This window comes from Marmota flaviventris, chromosome 3 (assembly GCF_047511675.1).
Source record: "Marmota flaviventris isolate mMarFla1 chromosome 3, mMarFla1.hap1, whole genome shotgun sequence".
Classification (NCBI taxonomy): domain Eukaryota; kingdom Metazoa; phylum Chordata; class Mammalia; order Rodentia; family Sciuridae; genus Marmota; species Marmota flaviventris.
In genome coordinates, this window is record NC_092500.1 from 107,220,733 (window position 1) to 107,242,242 (window position 21,510).

General features: G+C 37.7%; 1 protein-coding gene across 1 annotated transcript in view; it reads right to left on the reverse strand.

Annotated features, from left to right (window-relative positions):
- Unc5d (unc-5 netrin receptor D) overlaps positions 1–21,510 on the reverse strand; it is a 278,883-nt gene that overhangs the window by 207,347 nt on the left and 50,026 nt on the right. Inside the window, exons 3-4 of the mRNA XM_071609300.1 lie at positions 17,986–18,204; positions 5,336–5,479 (exon numbers count right to left, since the gene is read on the reverse strand). Of these exons, the coding sequence (XP_071465401.1) occupies positions 5,336–5,479; positions 17,986–18,204 (363 nt within the window). The remainder of the gene's footprint in view (positions 1–5,335; positions 5,480–17,985; positions 18,205–21,510) is intronic.

The following is a 21,510-nucleotide window of genomic DNA, read 5'->3' on the forward strand; positions in this document are numbered from 1 at the left end:
CCAACCAAACATACATTCATAATTCAGAGACAATATTCAAGGCTCTGCATTAGGAGTCAAGAAAATGAGGGGAATAATGGGTTGGATCTTGAAGCAGTTTATAATTTAGTGAGAGAAATAAGTCCATAAATAACTTTGAAATAACTATGATTATTAAGCATCATGGGAGAAGTACTAAATAAATGCTATGAGAACTCAGAGATGGACAATTGACAACTTATGGAATTTTGAACCTGGCAATGCTGGAGAGGAAACTTTCCAATGGCTTAATTGCTATCTGAGGTTGCTGAGGTCAATAGGGTTAAGAGTTTATTTGTTCACGTGTTTTGTGAAGAAGTAGCAAGTCAGGGGGGCACTGGATATAGGAATTAGGGAGGAAGATATGGGTGAGAGTTGGGATTGTGGACATGCTCCAGGGAGGAAAAAATATTGGTAAAGCAAGGAAGGACAAAGCAAGCCCCACATTCCAGAATCTAAGCAATTCTGCTATTCCACTCAGGTGGAACACAGCACACGTGTAAAGATGTCATAGGAGAGGAGTCTGAAAGAGTAGGTTAAAGCTGAATCTGAATGTCAGATATATGTACCTATATTTGTTCGTTTTTATATTTAATTTTCAGGATGGAGGAGTGGACCACTGGCAGTTCCTAGCAGATAAAATTTGTTACCAAGTCCATGAACCTGAGATCTAAAAGCAAAGCTTTATCGGATGCCTTTCTTTCTACATTTTGAAAGACTCTACCCCAAAAACAAGCAAATGAAAATAATCCTACTTTTACTATGGGCATGTAAAAGTAGGGAGTTTCAAAGCTTTTAAATGAGACTCTCTTCTAATTTCTTCATTCATTCTTGGCACAACTGCATGGATATTTTAGGATTATCTCAAATAAGAAGCATATTTAAATTTTATTCAGCATGTATCAAATTTTATAGTTTTTTTTTTTTTTAATCAACAAAGTAGTAGTTTCCTGCTGTGTTTTCTTGCAAGTGGCCAACTTGCTATAACTGGCTTGACTGTAAGACACAAAGCCTCCTTCTCAGTCCCAACTCCCATTGCAGGCAAAAAATAAATAAAAAGCCCAGTGTCAAGAAGGGCTGGATTGCCCAAGGGTTTATGCTGCACACAGAACATTTTATAAGTAGATAAAGAAGACAGGAAAAAGAAAAAAAAGGGGGGGGAGGGGTAAAAGAAAGGGCTAAGTCGCCAAATGTTCATCCATGAAAATAAACAACTACGAATAACTGAAAATTCCTGGTTTTGACAAGCACCCAGCAGCAGAAGTAGCAGATGCCATAGCATGCCTGTCTACCTCCAGCTCAGCTGAACCAGACAAACGGGAGTGGGCCCGTGGGAGTCGTTCCCTGGAGACAGACTTCTGCCAGCTTTGTGTGGGTAAATGTGGGTTGGCATTATTTATTTATTTTTACCTTTATAAAACCATTTTTATATAGCCTCAAGCTATTCCCAGCCCAGGGCAGTTGGATGGGACAATAACCTCTTTATGATATAGGGTGGAATAATTAAGGAAAAAAAGTTAAAATGGCAGGCACTTTGGCTCCTAAAACAAAGTGTTTATACACACATTAGAATTTGACCATGAGGAAGAATGCAATTGACTTTTAAAATAAGAAAGCAATCAATGCTTTCCTAAAAAAAACAAACAAAAAAAAAAACACTTAAAAGCATGTGAACTTTTATACTATGGTTCTCAAACTCCCATTTAACAGAAAAAAATCCACATGGCTCAGTAGCAAAAGCACTCAAGGGGGGTGTGGTGCAAGGACAGATGAGGTTCCATGTCTGCCATTAGCTAGGTGACCCCTCTGGACAGGTCACCTAATTTTTTGAAACATGTCAAATGACAAACACATATAATATGATGATAAATGGGAGATTTGTATGCATGTTATAGTTTGAGAAAAACTGCTTCTAGCTCAGACATTCCAGAGACAGCTGATCACAGAATCACCTGGTTAACTGAATACAAACAGCTTTCCTGGCCCTTCCTCCAGAGTTTGATCCAAAAGGTCTGGGGTGGAAGTCAGGACTCTGTATTTAACTAGTACCCCAGGGGTGTCCATTTCAATGAATAAATGAGTCATATAAATAAGTAATTTTGTTTGTACAGCTTCTCTTTAAAATGAAATCATTTCTAAGGGACACCATCCAGTAAGCTTCCTGGTGTTTTCATAAATTCACAAACGTGATCATGTCAAGACACTCATGTCAACACATCCTTCAGCTGAATGTACCAGTTGCCATGGAGGTTTTGCCCACTGCAATTTTCAAATTGTTAAATTCTTAATGGATCATTGGTTAAATGTAGGAAGCATAAGGAGCTCTAATGTTGAGCAAGAATAATTTAATGAGTAATATAAAAATGAGACTAATTTTGAAAAGTCCCCTCAAGATAATTGTCACCAGATTCATAAGCTACATTCATCTATCAAAATCCTTATTTAGCATATTAAGTTGTCTGTGGAATTTAAAAAAAAAACACAATTTAATATGAAGAAACATAGTGACAATTATATCCAAGTCAGCTTTTCATTACTGGGAGTAAAATCTACCCACATATACAGTGTGCTATTTTCTGGAAATGCTTACAAATAAATGCTAGAAATCTTCTCTCTTATGCTAATAAAACATAAAAATTATGCTTTTTTAAAGTGGATGTTGTTTTTCCTGTAAGCAAAGAGAAAAAATTTCAAGTAAGGTCCTGAAGGCAGGTTCCCCCTCCCAACTTTTGATGCCATTACTCTAGTTAAATTTCAATTTACATTTTAATGTACATTGGTCCCCAAGTCAAATGCAATATTTAATGACAAATCATGTCTTGACTTGCATAAATAATTTTAAATAAATTAAAAAATCTCTCACTTGCTACATATGAAGAAATTAAAAACATTTTGCAAAGGTTATTTGAGAATACATTAAGTGAATGCACAATATAGGTTTTAATAATATTCTGATAAATATTTTACTTAAAATTTACACCTCTGTCATACACATATGTGTATATTATATACAAGAATGGCAAAATGATTTTTTTTAATCATTGGAGAGATTTGCAAAATCTTGCCATGAAAGTATTTCACAACTCTAAAAATGTGGAAAGTGACAGAATAAAAAATGCATTTTCCATCCTTAGCATTCTTTGATTCTACCATGCCTGGAAGAGTGGAATACCAAGAGCTGATCTAGAATGGATTTTTGTAAATATCCATAATCTGAAGAAAAAGTATGAAGGCACTAAAATTTTCATTCAATTACAGCAAGGATTCACAGAGTTTCAGGTGAAAGACGCTGATTCTATGGAGAATCAGACATGTCATAAAATAGCCCCAATGAGAATGAGTGCTAGCTCTCTGCTAGGCACAGTTTTAAACACTTTATAATTACCGACACCTTTAACTCTTGCAATGACTATGAAGTAGGCACACATTCATGAATGAAGACACTAAAGATACAGTAGGGTGAAATAAAGTGTGGATCACCACAGAACAAAAAAGCGGCAAAGCTGCCAATGGAAACCAACAGGACTCAAGTCAGTTCCTTGCCATCATGTAAACACCCATGTGAAACCAGAGATCCCAGGAGGGAAGTCACATGTCAGTCAGTTGAAAGTGACATGCAGAACACTGGATCTGTAAGGACCAAGTACAGTATGTACAAAGTCATAGGAAAAAGAGGTAGGTTGAACCATTCTCTGCCAATCTTTGTAAACAAAAATAAAGTTTTCCCCTGAGAAAACTCCTGGCAGTTTCTAGCAAACTGTGGCAATCAAGAACTAAGGGAGCAAGTACAAAGGAAAAAGAGACCAGAGGCAGATGGATCAGGCTATTTATAGTAGTTCAAAGAATAGGTGACAGATCACGTGGGCTTCAGAGAAGCAAAATTAAAAAAAAAAAATAGAAAAGGAAAATTAAGGCTAAGAACAAAGAAACTGAGGAAGCCTATGTTGAAACCCCTCAAGCTGCTTCACCTCCTCTGTTTGGAGAGAGCCCAGTGAGTATCTGCTTTGGCTTGACTAAAACTGAATGCCTTGGCTGTCCTGACTGAGACCATGTTGGGGGAGCTCAGACTTGGACTTGTTATGGGAAAGTAAATGCAAACATACGCCTTCTCTCAGCTGGCCTGCTACTTTAAGGCCATAAAATATTGGTTGGCTAAAGTCAAGTAACTAAATAACTATAGGAAAAATATTCCCCATGGTTCTCACTTAGAAAGCAGAATAGGAGGTGACCTCTCTTCCTTTTGTAAGCAAAAGTAAAGTTTTCCCCTGAGAAAATAAAATTTAAAAAAATAAAGTTTTCCTCTGTGGCCCAGGCAACATCCAGGAGAGACCTTCTAAATTGCCAGCACAATGAAGGTGATGCCTATTTTTAAGAGGAAGCTTTCATTTCCCAGGACATGTAAATGTCTCTGCAAATAGCAATCCACTCCTCTTCTTAATCTCTAAACCATCAACATCTGTTATGAAGAATTCCTTGAGTTCTCAGATAAATCCCTCTTGTCCTGTATTCTTTATAGTACTCTCAAAAGACGCATTTGAATAAAACAACAATCATCTCTGTCCTCCACCGCCCAGTTTCTTTCTGAAAGGGCTTTTCTATTACTGGGCAAACAGTGTTGGTTTATGGGGATCCAAAGAGGTGGGATAATGGGACTGGGTGGGTTGAAGACATTTTAAAGAAGGAGAAAAGAAGATTGCATATTTATAAATCTTTTTTTTTTTTTAGATTATATTTTCTTTCTTTCTTATGTATTATTTTTCAAGTGTGCATTTTTCTTTCTTTCTTTCTTTGCTTTTTTTTAGACCTACTTGGGTCAAATAAATGCAGTTTCAAGACCCATTTCCATGTTTTAAGATTCAGAGAGAAGAGATTTAACAGTAGGCTATAAAAATCCCTTAATGTCTTTAATGTCTTATCTTTGCAGATTTGCTGGAAAGCACAGTAAACAGTCATTGCTCAACTTTTCCCATCAATGCCCTCTGAACTTTGTCATTGATGGCGAGCAGCAGAATCCATTTGCGTGGGTTTCTCTCAGGAAGAGTTTTTCCTGGCATTGTTGAGACACCTGCATTCTGACGATTGAGGCAGAATGTCTTAGACAAACTGATTTTGCTGATTGTCCTCTGGAGGAAATAATCAAACATTTAAAATACAAATTTAAAACAGTAAATTTAGAAGAGATAAAGACAGTTCCAATGGGTTCTTGTGTCCCCTGATTTATATTCTGTAGAAGCATGTAATATCTCCAAAGCCCTCTGAGCTCTATTTAACTCCTGTCCATGTTCCTACAGGACAAGGTCAAACAGAATATACTTACAGGCTATGCGCACAGAGGCCTTCCTGCTCTTGGAGGTACCCAGGTGGCTCCATGCCACACACTGGCACCAGTAGTCCTCTGGCCCGTGGAAGTCCTCTACCTGCTGCCTGGTGACATTGATGAACACCTCCCGGACCTTCAATCCTGATGGGGGAGAGAGAGAGAGACTATCAGCTGAGGCTACTGTGTTTCTCAAATTGAAAGTTAAGGTTAGCCAAACCTTTCCTTTTTAATTAAACAATTCTGTTTTTAATCAAGGCAAGGTTTTAATTACTTTGACAATAATATATTACTGCTAATTAAATTCCACCAGCTGAGTAGGCTGTAAGCACAAGTGTAAAGTATTATCAATGTGGCTCCACTATAATGCAGTAGTTTTCATAGTACCTTGACTTAGTGCTTTGTCTTTGTCTTTCATGGTATAAAATCTACCATGAAGAACAGAGCACCAAAGTTAATTGCTAGAATTATAGAATCTAAAGAGGTCGCAGCACACCAATCTCAGACACAACAGTTTCAGGTTCCTCTAAACACCAAGCCCCAGGGTTTGACAGTTGGGTGTGCTACTGTAACAGTGTGGCTTTAGAAGAAAGAGAATAAGAACATGTGCAGGATGAGGTGAACAGGAAGGGGGTTCAAGGAAGGGCCAGAACACTGGCTTCAAAAGCTCAGGACAACTGAACCAATGGGATCCAAAGAAAGGTTAGGCAGAAACGCAAACCAGAAAAGGTGAAGTATGTCTTATATCACTGAAAGAAGAACCCAGGAAAACCCTCATCTCAATGATATGAAGGGGCATATCTATGGCTATATCTACAAACTGGGAAGAGCTATTAAGACCTTAAACTTTTAATGGGATTTTTGTGATTTTGCTTTCTAATTCAAATAGTTAGAGAAAATTTGCTTGGTATATTTCTAACTGGGTAGTGAAGCATCTTCCATAACTCTGACAAAAGTCTATCAGCCTTCCTTTCTTTGGGAAGAATGGTCACCTTCATTGATCACCAAAGATGAAAGAGGACATTCCTCTTCATCACCAACAAGGTAGCTGACTTTACAGTGAATGTGTCCTTTCTGTCCAGAAGAGATTCACTGTTCCTGTGCCTGGCTCTAGGATGGGCAGCATGGGAGAAGAGTAGCCAGGCTTACTGCACTCTGTGTATGTGCCCAGTGTCCTGCTCAGTTGAAACCTCTTCACTTACATTTCCATAACACAGAGCCAGTGAATGCTACTGTGGACCTATGCAGCAGATGAGAGCAATATGACTTAGGCTGAGTCCTCTGTCCACACTCATAGCTTGTAACTGGAGGACCTGGTGTTTAACCCTGCTTCTGCCTTCCACTGGACTGGCCCTATGTTCAGGTGGCTCTACACAATTCAATGCTATATCTATATTTTAAATACTTCTTCTTAATTATGGAAATAAGACTAACACATGAAATATTTAAAGAAAAATTAACCCACTAATTTCCAAGTTTTCCATTCTGTGACTATGTCCATGACATAGGTATTTTAATTTATATATCATATATATTTGTTTCATATGGATGAAAATACATTTTTTCAAATGTTTTACTCATTTACCTATTAGTTTTCTTAAGCAAATATACCTTTAAAAACATGAATTGTTTCAAACATATTGTTAATATAAGTGGCATATGCATTGCTCAATTTAAGTTTTTATAGGTGTTCCACATGGCATTTGTTCCATCGGGCATTATGGAACAGAATGGCTTAAGAGGGTTAAGTACCTGTTATGGTTTGGACCTGAAATGTTACCCAAAGGCTCATGTGTTGAAGGCTTGGTCCCCAGGGCAGTAAAGTTCGGAATGGAGCTCTTGGAAAATGATTGGATTATGAGGGCCCTAACCTCATCAATGGAGTAAGCCATTGATGTGTTAATAATTTGATGACATAATTAGGAGGTAGTGGAAACTGTAAAAGGTGGAACTGAGTTGAGGATGTAGTTCACAGGCGGGGAGTGGCAGGTAGCAAGGGAGGTGTGCTCTGGAAGAATATGTTGTCCATGAGCCCCCCGCCTCTGTTTCCTGTTTGGTATAAGCTGAGCAGCTTTCCTGGGACACACCCTTGCACTCTGATGTTCAGTATCACCTCAGGACCAATGCAGTCAGTCAACCATGGACTGAAAACTCTGGAACTGTGAGCCAAAATAAAACTTGCCTTCTCTAAGGTGTTTATCTCAGGTGTTTTGAAGTAGTGACAAAAAGCTGTCAAACATATTGCCTATACTTTCTCTTTAAGTGTCACAAAGAATGCAAGGGCCAGAAGCATCAGTATGATCAAAATTAGCCAAGGACTCCCAGTGGAAGAGGTGGAACATGATCTTGTCTTGGGTATTAAAGAACAAGAATGGATTAGTCAGGCGGGGGAGACAGCCTTTCCATCCAACCAATAATATGCTATTCATAGTGTGTGATTAGAGACAGTTATGGCCACGTAAATCACCCTGTGCAATTTGAGGTAAACTTTCTATATTTGTAGGAGGTACCCACACACAGAAACTCATCCTGATGGCCACTTGATAATTCTCATTTTCCCTCTTTGAAATGGAAAGTGCACAAGTAGTGCATTTTCCTCGTCAGAGATATGACAGTTTTGAAAGCCATTTCTTCCACTGAAAAGAAGGAAAGAACCTTTGGAGGTGATGTTGTTATTGTTATTGTTGTTGCTGCTTTTTTATTTCCTTGCACTCAAAGAGCTCAGTATTAAAATGCTTGCCTAGCATGCACAAAGCCATGGGCTCAGTATCTAGCACTTAAAAAAAAAAAAAGAAAAGAAAAATGAAAGTAGAGGGCAAGGACACTTGGCCACATCTGCAGGACAGGGAGACCTTTGAGACAGAATATATCAACACTTTGGGAAGCAGCGTCTACCCAAAGAAGTGTGCTATAATCTTGAAAGGACAAAAATGTGTTCAAGCTAATGAAGAACCCTCCTTTTTTTTTTTTTCATTTTCCGTCTTATATTTAAGCTACCAATTTCCTCTAAGTTGGAAATGAAAACAAATATACCACCTCAAAATGGCTCCGAGAGTTCCCTACGGGATCAGAAAACAAAATGAATAAAACAATTGCTCTCAAGCTTGGTATATATTTTGCTATAAGTAGCATCAAGATGGTAGGCTGCAAGCAACATGACCGTCCTATAAAAAGTATATCATCTGTCTGGATTAGGCCTTCTTCTTACATGAGGTCTTTAGTTTTGTCACTGTCCCTTTTAGAACACTTGGAAAATTATGAATACTTTGTATCTATTATATTTTCATTAATATAACACAAGAACTATTAGAATAAGTTGACTTTTTTTTGAAAACGGTACATTCGTTCTTAAATTCTCATTTCCCTTATTAGAAACACTCACACAAATACTTACATATGTATATGAGTGTGTATGTACATACACATAGGTAGGTTTGTATATGTCCATAACCACACAGGAGAAACAGCTAAGAAAACCACCTCTATTTAAAGAAAGCACTCCCCCGTCCTCTCCCCCACTCCACTGAAGTTTATCCTCCCTTGCTGCAAGCAGAGACAGTCATCTACTTCTCCACCTCCATAGATGGCAGCTAACTTGTTCTAGGAAATGCTATAGCGGCACAAAAATTCCAAGCAAATAAAAGATGGCATCTCATAAATAAGAGTTGCATTGTACCCGATAACTTGCATAACTTTAATAAGCATGGAAAAGTCCAACCCTTTAAATTATTGTGCAAATTATACCCATCAGCTTTTGTTATGGAGTAGAGTCTTACAGAATATAAAAATATGACTATGGTACTGATATGCTAATAAGCTTTCTACGCTGTTGGATGGTTTAGTTGTAGATAGACTAATGTTGGCAGCCGATGAATAATTGCTCTGCATGTACTAAACATAACAGAGCAGCACAGAACTTCATCATTTGTCAGCTTTATTTGTTTAAATGAGAAAAATGCTGACAGCAGTTATTGCTGTAATCCCCTTATTTATCAGATAGAAAACACTAGTTACTCTTAGCAGGTCTAATCCTGTTGGGAGACTCAAAGTTAGAGAATTTTCCAACTAATTGAAGGTAGATGGGTCATTGTTCAAAAGAGAGAAATGCAAAAGTCAGGAGAAAAGAAATGGAGAGGGAAGAAAATTAAAATATTTTTTTTCCTGGTTAACGTTTAATAAAAGGACCACATAGTCTCAGTGTAAAATCTGAACTTGTTCTGTCGCTAATAAAAAATTCTGGAATTGTATTTAACATTCAGTACCATGCCCACCCCAGCCTGGTGTCTACTAACAGCTGTCCCCACACCTCTTATCTACAGCTCATTATCACACTTCCACAAAGCCCATCAGTAACATCCTTTGGTGGTTATTGTTGCCAACCAGTTCTCAGATAACACCTGGCGATGGGCACTTGGGGAGGGATTTGACATGGTTCTCAGATGTTTACCTCCCCTCACAGCTTTATGTTCTTCAACCATTTGGAGGTTTTCTGTAGTAGGATGCTCGGCTTACTAAACTGAATAAATACATTCGAGAAGGAAGAGAGAGTTCCTTTCTCCTCTCAGAGGTTTTCCATACCTCAAGTCACTGGAAACAGCAGGAGCCTGGCAACGTAGGTTTTAGTTGAATTGTTTTATCACCTCCGTCTCTGTATCTGCTTTCCTGGGCGTTTTTAGCTCAGTGTTTCATGTGCTCTGTGCCTCACTTTCTGCATTGTAATGTTTCATAACTGGAAACTTATCCAAAAGAATAGTTATCCAACTTTTTGTGGACCAAGCTCCAAAGAATCATTTCTGTGCTGTATCATCAGTAACACAGGGATTTGCTCAGTTCTTGAGGGGAAAAAAAAAAAAATCAAATTCCCTGTGAAAAAACATCAGACTGTAGTGTTTAAGAGGCTTTACTTCTGGACTATTGATCCTTAGTATCTCAGCCCCTCTGCTGCCCAGATTTGGCTGAGGTGGTCCCTCCTTGTACTGCTTCCTGAGTGAACAGAAAACAGCTCATTTGGCTGGAAGAGGTTGAGTCCACCATTTATATAAGGCAATGTTTTCCACTTATCTCTTTGGAGTCCAGGAATAGAGCCCAGAAAACATGCTTGAACAATGAGAAGCTTTCCCATATTTTGAATAATCACATATTGTCATTATAATATTTGTATGACCCTTTACTTTGATTAATACTGTCATGTACCTTAGCTTATTTCATCCTAAAACGTGTGTTACTATTATTTATGGTTTTATGATTGTAATTTTGCTCCAGTTCCCATTACATAAGATAGTGTCAAAGGTGTTACAAATTTTGTGACACATATTCGTTTGGAAAAAAATATGTATTGAATGCCTCATTTGTGCCTACTCCTGTGCTAAGTGGTGAGAATACCACAGTAAGCCAACTATGAAGATTCCTGACCTCAAGGAGCATCTAGACTAAATGAGAAGACACTTCAACACTCCCCAACCATGTGGAACAACACTGCAGAAAGCACAAAGAGGCCACAGGATCACACCAAGGTAGCTCCTAAGCTCTCTGTGGGTAAGAAAAAGCTTCTTGGTTGGGTTCCATTCTGCCTAAGATTTGAGGGCTCTGAAGTCATCAATATGTAGCTTGGTATCTAGGGCAAATCTCTGGGGGCTCTTGATTCTGGTAAGGACACATGAGTATCACAAATACCTGAAACTTCAAAACTCTGGAAAAAATTATCATGGAAGTGCACCTCCCTAACTTGAAGGAGTTTAGATGTCTTCAGGCCAACATGCTACTGAAAATAGTAAATTAAATATAGATAATTAAAAGGTAGAACTATATTTCATTTTTCTGGCAGATGATTAATTAGGGCTAAATGTCTTTTGCTTCTTCATCCTAGCAACAAGATTAAAATGTATTCTGACAAAAAAAAAGTCATCCTTTGAATGTGCATGTGCACTATGCTTAATGAATACTCTTTAGTTTCCCCAGGATAATAAGCACTTCACGTAGTCTTCAGAAGCACCACAAGTTCAGACTTAAGTACAGAAACGAAGAATACACCCAAGCGTTCTCTTTTCTTCCACACCAGAGATTAGAATTAATCAGCTCAGACATGTCTGGCAGAAGGAAGCAAATTAGCTGGATATTGTTGTCTGATGACAGCAAGAAGCAGAACTTCAGAGGGAAAAGTGGACATGGGAGTAGCATTTAGAGGACAGCATCCAGGGAGTCACTCACTTCTGTGTCAGAGGACAACATGGGAGACATGGTCATCCTTTCCAACCCTGTGGCCTAGACAGTGGCTTTGCATTCCTGTAGTCACTGAAATCACCTTCTTCTAGGCAGGTCATGGCCTGAAGTCAGGGCAGGTACCATACAGTGTGGGTCACGCACAAATACCATGGGCTTTGGGAACGGCATCAAGACTGAATGCACACTGAATGGACAAATCATAGACAACAATAAAATGAAGGCCAGTTAGCTGTTAATAATGTTGGCCTTCTTTATCTTTTTGGAATTGTGAAAGTGTACAATGATGAAAGATTTGTCTTCTGAATCACCATCAACAGCCACTTGCCTTGTTCTAAAAACAAAACAGCAGACTTATCATTTTGAAGGCTAACCTTGAATGGGTATTATGTAAACATAATAGTGAGGATAGATACATTTTACACATGGAGAAACTGAGGTAAAAGGAAGTTAAGTGACATACTTGTAAAAAATGCCTATATAGAGAGCTATATTTCATGTCACCATCTAACACTAATACCCATGCTCTGAAGCACTAGGCAATCTTCAGGGTTTTTGTTTCATTTTGTTTCACAGCTTCATAATTCCTACTTCAGACACCTAAACATACACCTGGTGTTGTAGGAACAGAAAAGAACACAAGAAAATCCAAAAACATTACTCAAGAATTTAGGATTTGGAACAAATCTCTGTTCAGTATTGTGAATTGTTATAAAACTGATGAGCTGCTTCCAGTCACTGCTAAGATGGAATGAGAGTAAGTGGTCTACAGATTTTTTTGATGTTGTTGTAAGAAAGGTTAAATTAGACCCGAGAGACATGGCTTTCATACTCTGCTACAGGATATGGAGGGATTCATAATATTTAACTGCAAACCTTTTAAGAATTTGTCAGTCTTCTCTGAGAGGCAGAGTGATGAACAAGATGAAACTCAGGGTGGAGAGAGAGGAAGTTTCTATAAAAGTGAGTTTTAAACCCACAAACTGTCAATGGAACACTTGAGAGATTGATTCTCTCTATGTTCTATGGTCTAAAATATATGCTTCCCAAATGTGCCTTGGTGATTTGTGAATCACTGAAGGCAACTTCAAATTAATGGTTTTCTGGAAGATACTATATTCAAATCCTCATCACCAGCACAGCAAAGTTCTGAGATGCTAACTTTAAAGATTTAATACATTTTTATTTCCACTCTTCCCTCTTTTCTCAACACAATCCATTAACCTTTTATCCCCAGAGAGAGGATCCAGTTGTTTAAAAAGGAAATCACACACAATAGAGTCCCTGAAACGATATTTTTTAAAAAGAAAAAAAAATATTAGTTTACCAGAGTTGAGACTTTTCCCATAACAGGATGAAACACACATTATTTCACTCATTAGAGTTGGATACCTCTGAGATAAAATAAGATAAAAGCATGAAGCATTGTTAAGGGAACTCTCATTTTTATTGAACAATAAAGAACTAGTTTAGCTTATTGATAACTCAAGCTTCCCACAGGCAATATAATCTTGATTGTCAAGATAGGTTTGGCTTCTTGTTGTTTTTTGTTGCTTTTTTTTGTCATTTGCTGTTGTTGTATATGAACATGTGTGTGTCTGCCTGTTATATTAAAGCTCTTGATTTCCATGTTACTGAATACACCACCCTTTTCACAGGGGCATGGTTCCTGGGTTGGGATTACCTCTAAATTCTAAGCTTCCAGATGTTAACAGAAGCAAAACCTAGGAAAGAAGAGTTCCCATATTTCCAAATGAAATGAGGCAGAACAAATGAAAGAGGATCCCTTGGCTTCTGCAGAGAACTGAAAGTGTGCATTACTAAGAGGTATAGCCATGTCTGTGCAAACACAGTAACTCATGTCAAATAAATTGTACTTTTTGCAGGAAAGAACTCTAGCTCAGGGTTTTCCAAGCTAAATTGCATGAAAACACACAATCCTTTTTCTTCTTATTTGAACTGTTAGATGACGGGGCCAAATTACCAAAAAGACCAAAGGCAGTTTGCAGCCTTTAACAACTGAAAGGACTTATTGCTTCCAATTTGGAAATACAAAAGATTCTGTGTCTACGCCAAACCCTCCCAGGTCCCATGCATTTCCCATTAGATCTGTGAAGAAAGCAAGCGCATCAGTAAAAAAAACTATATCAAAAGTCTCTTATATTTCAGAAATGGAGAATATGTTGTCCAAGATATGTAAGGAGTTACTTCCAACAGGACTTAAAATATAGAGAGAGAAAATATTATACTTTTCTCTGGCCAAATGTGGTCCTGCTGTCCTTGGCTTCTTAGTGTCATTCAGTCCTGGACTAGCAGGAATTATTTTACAGATCCAATCAAAAGCCATTAAGTCTGTAAAGGTAGTCAAGCACTATTCTCCAGCTCCACACTGGAGAACCCAAGGGAGGTAATGCATCTATTTTTCAATACCTGAGGCCATTTTGTTTCCAACCTTAATTGCACTTATGTATTGGTTTGGGGTAAAATATCTCCACTTATCTTGCTCCTGTTTCCACTATTTCACTATTAATACAGAGCTTAGGAAACATAATTGCAGTGTGCAGTAGACAGCGATTTTCATTAACTACACAGAAGAAAACTGTTTAGGGAGAGACATTTCTTTCTTATTGATTCAATCAAAATGACTTGGAAGAAAAGGGTGTGCTTATTAAATTCTTTTCAAAAGGTAACTGTTAAAATTTAAAATCTTTTTCAACAGCATTTAAAAAACTGGTATATAATCTCTTCTGATTGTCATTTATGAATTTTTGTTCTGCCCAGTTCCTTTGAAATATGTAACTTTTATTGGCCTTAAAAAATAATAGCAAAAAAAAAAAAAGAAATAGAGAAGGGGAGATTTTTACTTGGAAGTAGAGAATGTAATCAACAATGCTCTCTGCAAGACATGGAGTTGCCTAGCAATGCTATGGGAATTAAAAGGGGGAAATAATAACAAAACAGAATGTTGTGAAGTTACAAGAGGGTGTACTGTTAAATCGGCTTGCAATACTTATCCAGAGGCCTTTAAATGAGAATGATATAATAAGATTTTCTAGCAATGGTATAAAAAATGTGGGTGATAGTTTTTCAATGTTCTTCCTTTCATTTAGAGCAGTTTACCCAATGGTATTTGCTATTTTGAGTTCATGATTAGGCAAAATCTAGGACAGACATTTGAGAATCAATCATAGGGCTCCTTGGAACCAGTGGTATGTGTGTCTTTTCCGGTTGGGCTAAATGAGTATAAGATACATCAACCTTTCATATTCTCCCATTGATGTGTAGGCTACTCTTTATGTAGTTGATTCTGTTCCCTTTGTTATGCTATCCCAAGTTTCAGAGTCCTCCTGTCAATTTTTCAAGCTGAGATCTGTGATGGTGAGACTACTATTGTTTCCAACTCAACTTCTCCCACAAACAAGTTTAATCATCCAGGTGCATCCTATATTCCAACTATGGAGCCTGAAGTCAGAAACCTGTCTGACCCTAAGACTCAATTGGTTTTCTTCTTTTTCTTTGATTATGTCAAATCTTTTCAAGAAGAAAACTGCTCCTGCAATCCTGGAAATGTCTCTACACCTTTGAATGGAATAAGTTTTTATCTAACAGTGCCAGAAACATGACACAGAATAAGGAATTGGCCCTTACAGAGATGGCAGAAACAGGAATAGAGATATCCCAATGAATACATGCAGCGCTACACCCTTGGAAGACTGAAACCCTAAACAGATTCATGATGGATCATGTACAGAAATCCAAATTTACATGAGGAAAAGTACTTGTGGGTGTTTTGATTAGGAAGAAGAACATACTAATTTGTAGGGAAAAGTTGTTTGTAGTGTCAAAAAATGTACCTGAAGTCAACACAAGCAACTGTGGCTTCTAGACACAGCTACACCAAGAACTAGTTATACCTTGTGGATCACAGAATTTTTAATGTATAAAATAGGACTGCTAGATTATCACTAGGATCTCTTGTAATTCTCAGAGTTGGATTCCAAGATTCTAAGCAAGCTGGGGTCTGAAGAACAATATCTCTAAGACAGGTACCTTTGTAAATTCCTCATACAACTCTAGTTCCAATCTGGAAATGAATGGGGGGATTGTGATAGGGCTTTTATCTTCAAACATTTGCATTTCTACTGCAATCCCAAATTAGCTCAAAACTGAATAATGATTAGCACTCTGTGTGTATATAAATAAGTATAAAATGTCTAGTTCTCTACCCTTTCCTTCACTGACTTCTAGGCAGAGACAGACTGTAACCTAAATATGATTTTTTTAATTGGTTGTTCAAAACATTATAAAGCTCTTGACATATCATCTTTCATACATTAGATTCAAGTTGGTTGATTTTGAACAGTTTTTCCTTGCTCTGGAACTCAGCCTACCCTGAGTTCCTTCTTCACTGGATACAGATGTTCTTCTCCCTTTCTCATGAAGAACTGTGTCTAGTTGCTTTTCCTTTTCATATCAGCCTTTCTCTTGAAACAGCTCCTCATCTCCCTGGCTTTGTTCTATACTGATGATTACCAAATGCATTCTTCTGTCTGCTCTGAAGTCTGCCAATTTCTACAACTGTTATCTCTCTTGAGATTCCATAAGCATTTGAAACTCAGATAGTCCAAACAATGATCTCAGATTTTTTTTCTTGCTGATGTAATTATTCCTATTAATTGCACTACTATTCTAGTAATAAGTTAAATTTTATTCCTCTACTGTCTTTATTCATTTGGTCAGCTGTAACATTCTATGTTATTAAATAGTCCTCTATCAACCAGATATCTACTTCTTACCATTATTCTAGAAACAGATCTCCTTTCTTCTCACCTGAGCTATCTGTGTCTAACTTCCTCATTCTTCTTACCATTCCAGACACTTCTGCCAAATTTAGCCTTTGAAGCACAGCTCCACCCATTATACTCTCACAGAACAATACAATCAATCTCTGCCACCACTAGCACGTCCATAAAATTAAATAAAGAACTCCTCACTCTGGCATTGGAGGCTTTCCATGCTATTAATTAAACTAAATTTTCTAGCTGTCAGCTGCTATTCTCCTACATTAATTTTATATTTCAACCAAACCCAATTTCTTGCTGAACACACACTCAGTTTCCTCTCATTAGTTAATGTTTGTGGCCTTCAAACCACTGGAACTCTTCTCCCCACCGCACAGTGTAGCACCAGTTATGCCTGTTTGGATTCCTCATTCATCAATGTCCCTTTCAAATGCACTTTCACAACACCCTTCCTAACATTTCTGGTTAGATGTGATCTTTTCTTTTAATCCTCTGCAGAACCACATACCTCCATTCAGAAATTTATTTGCTTTACTCTTTCCATAGCTATAAAGTACACCTACAGGAGCTACATCTTGACTCTCTTTGAATACTCTGAAAGGCCTAGCCTCATACATTGGAACTTATTGGTATGTTGTTACTACATTGAGCTCACTTGAGGCTTTCTAATTATACTAAGGATTTCTGACTTATTCAAAGTCTAACATCTAGTGAGTTGACCAAATAGAACTAATAAAATCAATAATCTAGGGTGTGACTAGACTCTATCTATTTTGAAGAACCAAGGTTCAAAAGTATATATTATTTCTGCTACATATTAAGCTATAAAAAATATGAATTTGAAGGGTTTTAGTCAAGTGATCTTACACTAAGATACAGCACAAGCACTTAATTTACGGAAATCCTGGTTTCTCTGTATATAAGAAGGTAATAATTGCATTAGCCTAATAGGCTGTAATAAGGACTGAGTAATGCCCACCAAATGCTTAGATAAGGCCTAGTATATTGTGACTACTCAATAAACATAAACCAGTGTAATCATAATTCCATCATCATTATTTATCACTCAAACTATTAATAAAAATGGTTCTGAAAGTCTTTCATGTAAGAGATCCTGCTAGAATACAGTGATCTAATTTGGGATCCATCAATACACAGTAATCAAAAAATCTTCAAGAGTACTCCAAAGCCACCAACTGCGGAGAATAAAGTATACAAGAATAATATATAGGAGGAAGTATTAAAAGAAATTAAAATAATGGTACTTAAAATGTGTTTGATGAAAGATTTAATATTTGTCTCAAAATATTTAGAATTCAGAAAATGAAAACAGCAACTGAAGTTAATATTCCAAGAAGAATAATTTCCAAAGAGAATATTAACTTCCATCCAGTGTTAAATGCTGAAAGCTATATAGACCAAGAAAAATGCCTCTGCAGCATATTAGAATAGCTATCAAAGGAGCTGTGGAATCAACTACATCTTCAATGTCTGGGATAATGTTAATATAAACTCATTTAAATAAAGGATGGCAGGTGGTTTCTAGTCTTTCCCATACATAACACAGTGGGGGGGGGGGGGGGAGGTGGGGAGCTGTCATGTAGTCAGCAGACTGCTCTGCACTCTTACCTGAACTCTCATCCAGGCTCTCCTCAGAGACATGCTCATTTTGATGGACCCACTCGCCATTGCACTTGAAGAATATCTGCATGGCTGGCCTTGCTTTGCACCTGAGTGCAATAGGGTTACTTTTGATGATGTAAGCATCATCTGGTTCCTCTATGAAATGAGGCAGTGTCCCTGGAGCTGATGGGATGGAATCAGGAAGAACTTCACCGTTGTCGGTTCCTATGAAATTGAAGAGAACATCAGAACACAGCTTAAATTGAAAGTTCATAAATGAGAACAAAATACTGAACTCACACCATCTTTAGGAACATAGGCTGGAAAACTCATCATGTTAGTATGATATGCCTGAAAGACTGGCATAGATGAAAATCTTCTAGAAGCTCAGCAAGCATAATATAGTACCTTCGGGTGTACAGACCTTGAGTCTGTTGGACAAATGAAAATAATGAATATGAGAACCCTAAAACTTGAGTTTTGAATCTGAGTGTTGTGGGATAAATATTTGTGGGGTTGGTCTGACCTCAAGTTCACTTTGGCAAGTCATCATCTCAGAAGAGTCAACAAAGACAGCAAACTGCCTCAAAATCTTTAAAAAAAAATGAGGAGAATCGATATTGTCCTCCCACATCTGAGTGAACAGAGGTGATCATGGTGGAAGGTACTCAGTCAGAAGATAGCTCCCCAAATTAAAAACTGTTCCCCATTTTTTTAAACCTATGAAACTGGATTATCTGGCATCCTACCTTAGATAACTCACCAACTAACTATCTCTTCAAAATGAATGTGGGTTCATTCTCCTTGCCTTCAGCCCACTCTCTGCCCCCAGCACTTCACCATGACACACTAGGAATTGCACTAATCAAGGCTGAGAATTAAAACACAGCAGTAAAATAGCTCTGACCATGTAGTTAGCAGCTATGATAACATCTGTTCAAAGGGAAGGCACAGATAGGGCTCTCCCTTAACCTCAGGGAAGTGATGAAGCATTATTAAAAAGAAAAAGCTAGAGCCAAGATTTTGCTTCCTGCCTCTTCTCTACATTCAGCAAGGACTTAAATCCTGGGAAACACCACAAGATCAGGGATACAGATGTGTGAGTGGTGAGCATCGAGGAGACAGCCAGGACAGGTATCCTGTGGCTTTCAAAAGCCATCCCACTAGAAGACTAAAGAAAGCAAAGATTTCAATACCGAGGTCAACTAAGCTGTTGGATAGGCCTTCAGACCAAACCACTGTTCAAACCTATAATGAGAAAAGTCACCTAGTGAACTACTTGAAAAACAATTACACCCACCAGATCCAACTCCCAGGAGAGAGCCTGTGACCCAGCTTGGCTTTCTGCATGCCATCAATTACATTTGGGATGGAATGTCTTATCATTCACACTTAAGTCAACAACTTAAATTAGAAAGCATTGTCAAAGGTAATTCATTAATTTTAGGGGTAATGTTCTACTTTAAGAACATTTAGGAAAAATTCTCAATTACTAAGAAACAGGGAGAGCAGGGGCTTTAACAGGTATTTTATATAACGAAGAAAATAAAAGACACTGAGTTTTAAAAACAAGTCTCCTTACCACAGGGAACACACAAGCAAGATTTGCTACTGCAATGAATTAAACATAATAATAGCTTGATTGTCCCAAACAAGATTTTCTCCCTATTAAATACATGTTAAGGGGAAAAAACAACCTCAAATAACAAAAGAGCTTAAGGGATTATAAGCCTTCCATTTGCAATGGAAAAAAATAACTCATGTGTAAGCAATTGGAAGCATCAAAAAATCATTATAAAGCAAGTACTCTCAAAGCTAAGGACAAAGAGTTTATTTTATGAAATTACAATAAAGTCACTCAGAAAATAAAATGTGTATAGGTCATAGGGAGTAAGAGCGATTTCATCATAGAATTATAGGGGGGTGTTTTAATACATTAAATTTATTTACAATGGACTTTGTAAAATATTTATTAATTTATTTTACTACTGATGCTCATGCCAATTTCCACCTTCAATAAATACCAAGTCCCTGCAGGATTTTGTAAACCCATGCATTAGAGGAAATGACAAAGGTATTAAAAGATTTTATATGGGCATCAAATGCTCACACACCCACCAGGGGCTTGAGCTATGGCCAAAGTAATTCATTGTTGCATTAAAGGGTCACCTGATAAAGCATACACAGCATATCCAAACCTAGAGAGCTAGCCTGAGTGAGCAGACATACATTTTGATAGATGCATTTTTGCTTAACAGGTAGGAATGCATATGAATGTGTCTGAAAAGTAACAATCTGAAAAGGGAGGGGGATGAGAAAGGGGTCATAGCTCTAAGTTAATAACAAGAGCACATTTATCCAATATAAATAAAAATGTCAAAAAACATAGGCAGTAGATTACATAATAAATCAAGTTTTAACTATCAACTCACAAAACATAGATCTAAAAGCAATTAGTTTACCCTCTTGCCATTTTCTTAATGCCTTTTAGATAAAGTATGCAGGAGAGAGGAATGAAGAAGTCTGAGGGTAAGTGTCCTGGCTGCCCAAGGACCTTCCTTAAGAGTCAATCAATCTTAATGTTCAGAGGAGAGAAAGAAAAAATAATAGAATGGAACATTTTATCTTAATTATTACTGAAGCAATGTCAAAACCATGCATACATCAAAGGCTAGGATCCATGAAAACAAGAAACAAAGGAAAATGATTTATTAGAATGCAGGGGAAGGTGAGAGATTGTACATACACATATACATTTTATATGTATTATCATTTAACTGCATCCTTCCAACAAATAAAGGAAGTAAGTGGAAAAGGTGCACAAGATATTTTCCTGTTTTTGCTTTGCATAGTGAAGTGTTTGAGTGATTTTTATCTAATGCTGTCTATCCAGGGAAGGTCCCTTCTCCCCACTCACCCATGGGGTCAGGCTCTAATCATGGGGCAGCAACACCCTGCCTGAGGTTGGATTCCTGGTAGCCAGGAGTCTGGATCCCTCTGCAAGCAGCCTCTCCAGGATACTCCTTCCTGACCCCATAGGACCAGGACACCTTCCTCTTGCTCACCCCATCCATGCCCATCAGGCTCAGCCCTACCTAATGGTTTGGAACTGAAATCTTTAGGGGATTCTTTAAGGAAAGAGAAGGGAAAAAAACAGAGGAATAGAAGCTGAAGTGGGAACCATTTTAGAGGCTTGAAATTGCTCACAGAGTGTGTCGATCAGAAAGGAGTCGACGTGGGGGAAGGTCATTTACTTTAATAAATACTTTTGTAGGAGACTGCAAGAATACTTTTCTGCTTTCAGGAAAACTGTCATCTTAAAACATTTACAATTACTTTATAATTCAGAGAAAAGTTTTAAGATCTTGTATGACAAATGCTAGTGACAAAGGCCACCCAACTGTGTTCTTCCACATCACTTCTACAGAAGAGGCTGGAAAAGTCAGGACTCAGGTGACATCCTTGGGGGTGGGCATGGTAAAGTGTCACTCATCTAGCCACTGAGTCATAAAACAGACACTTGCATAAAAG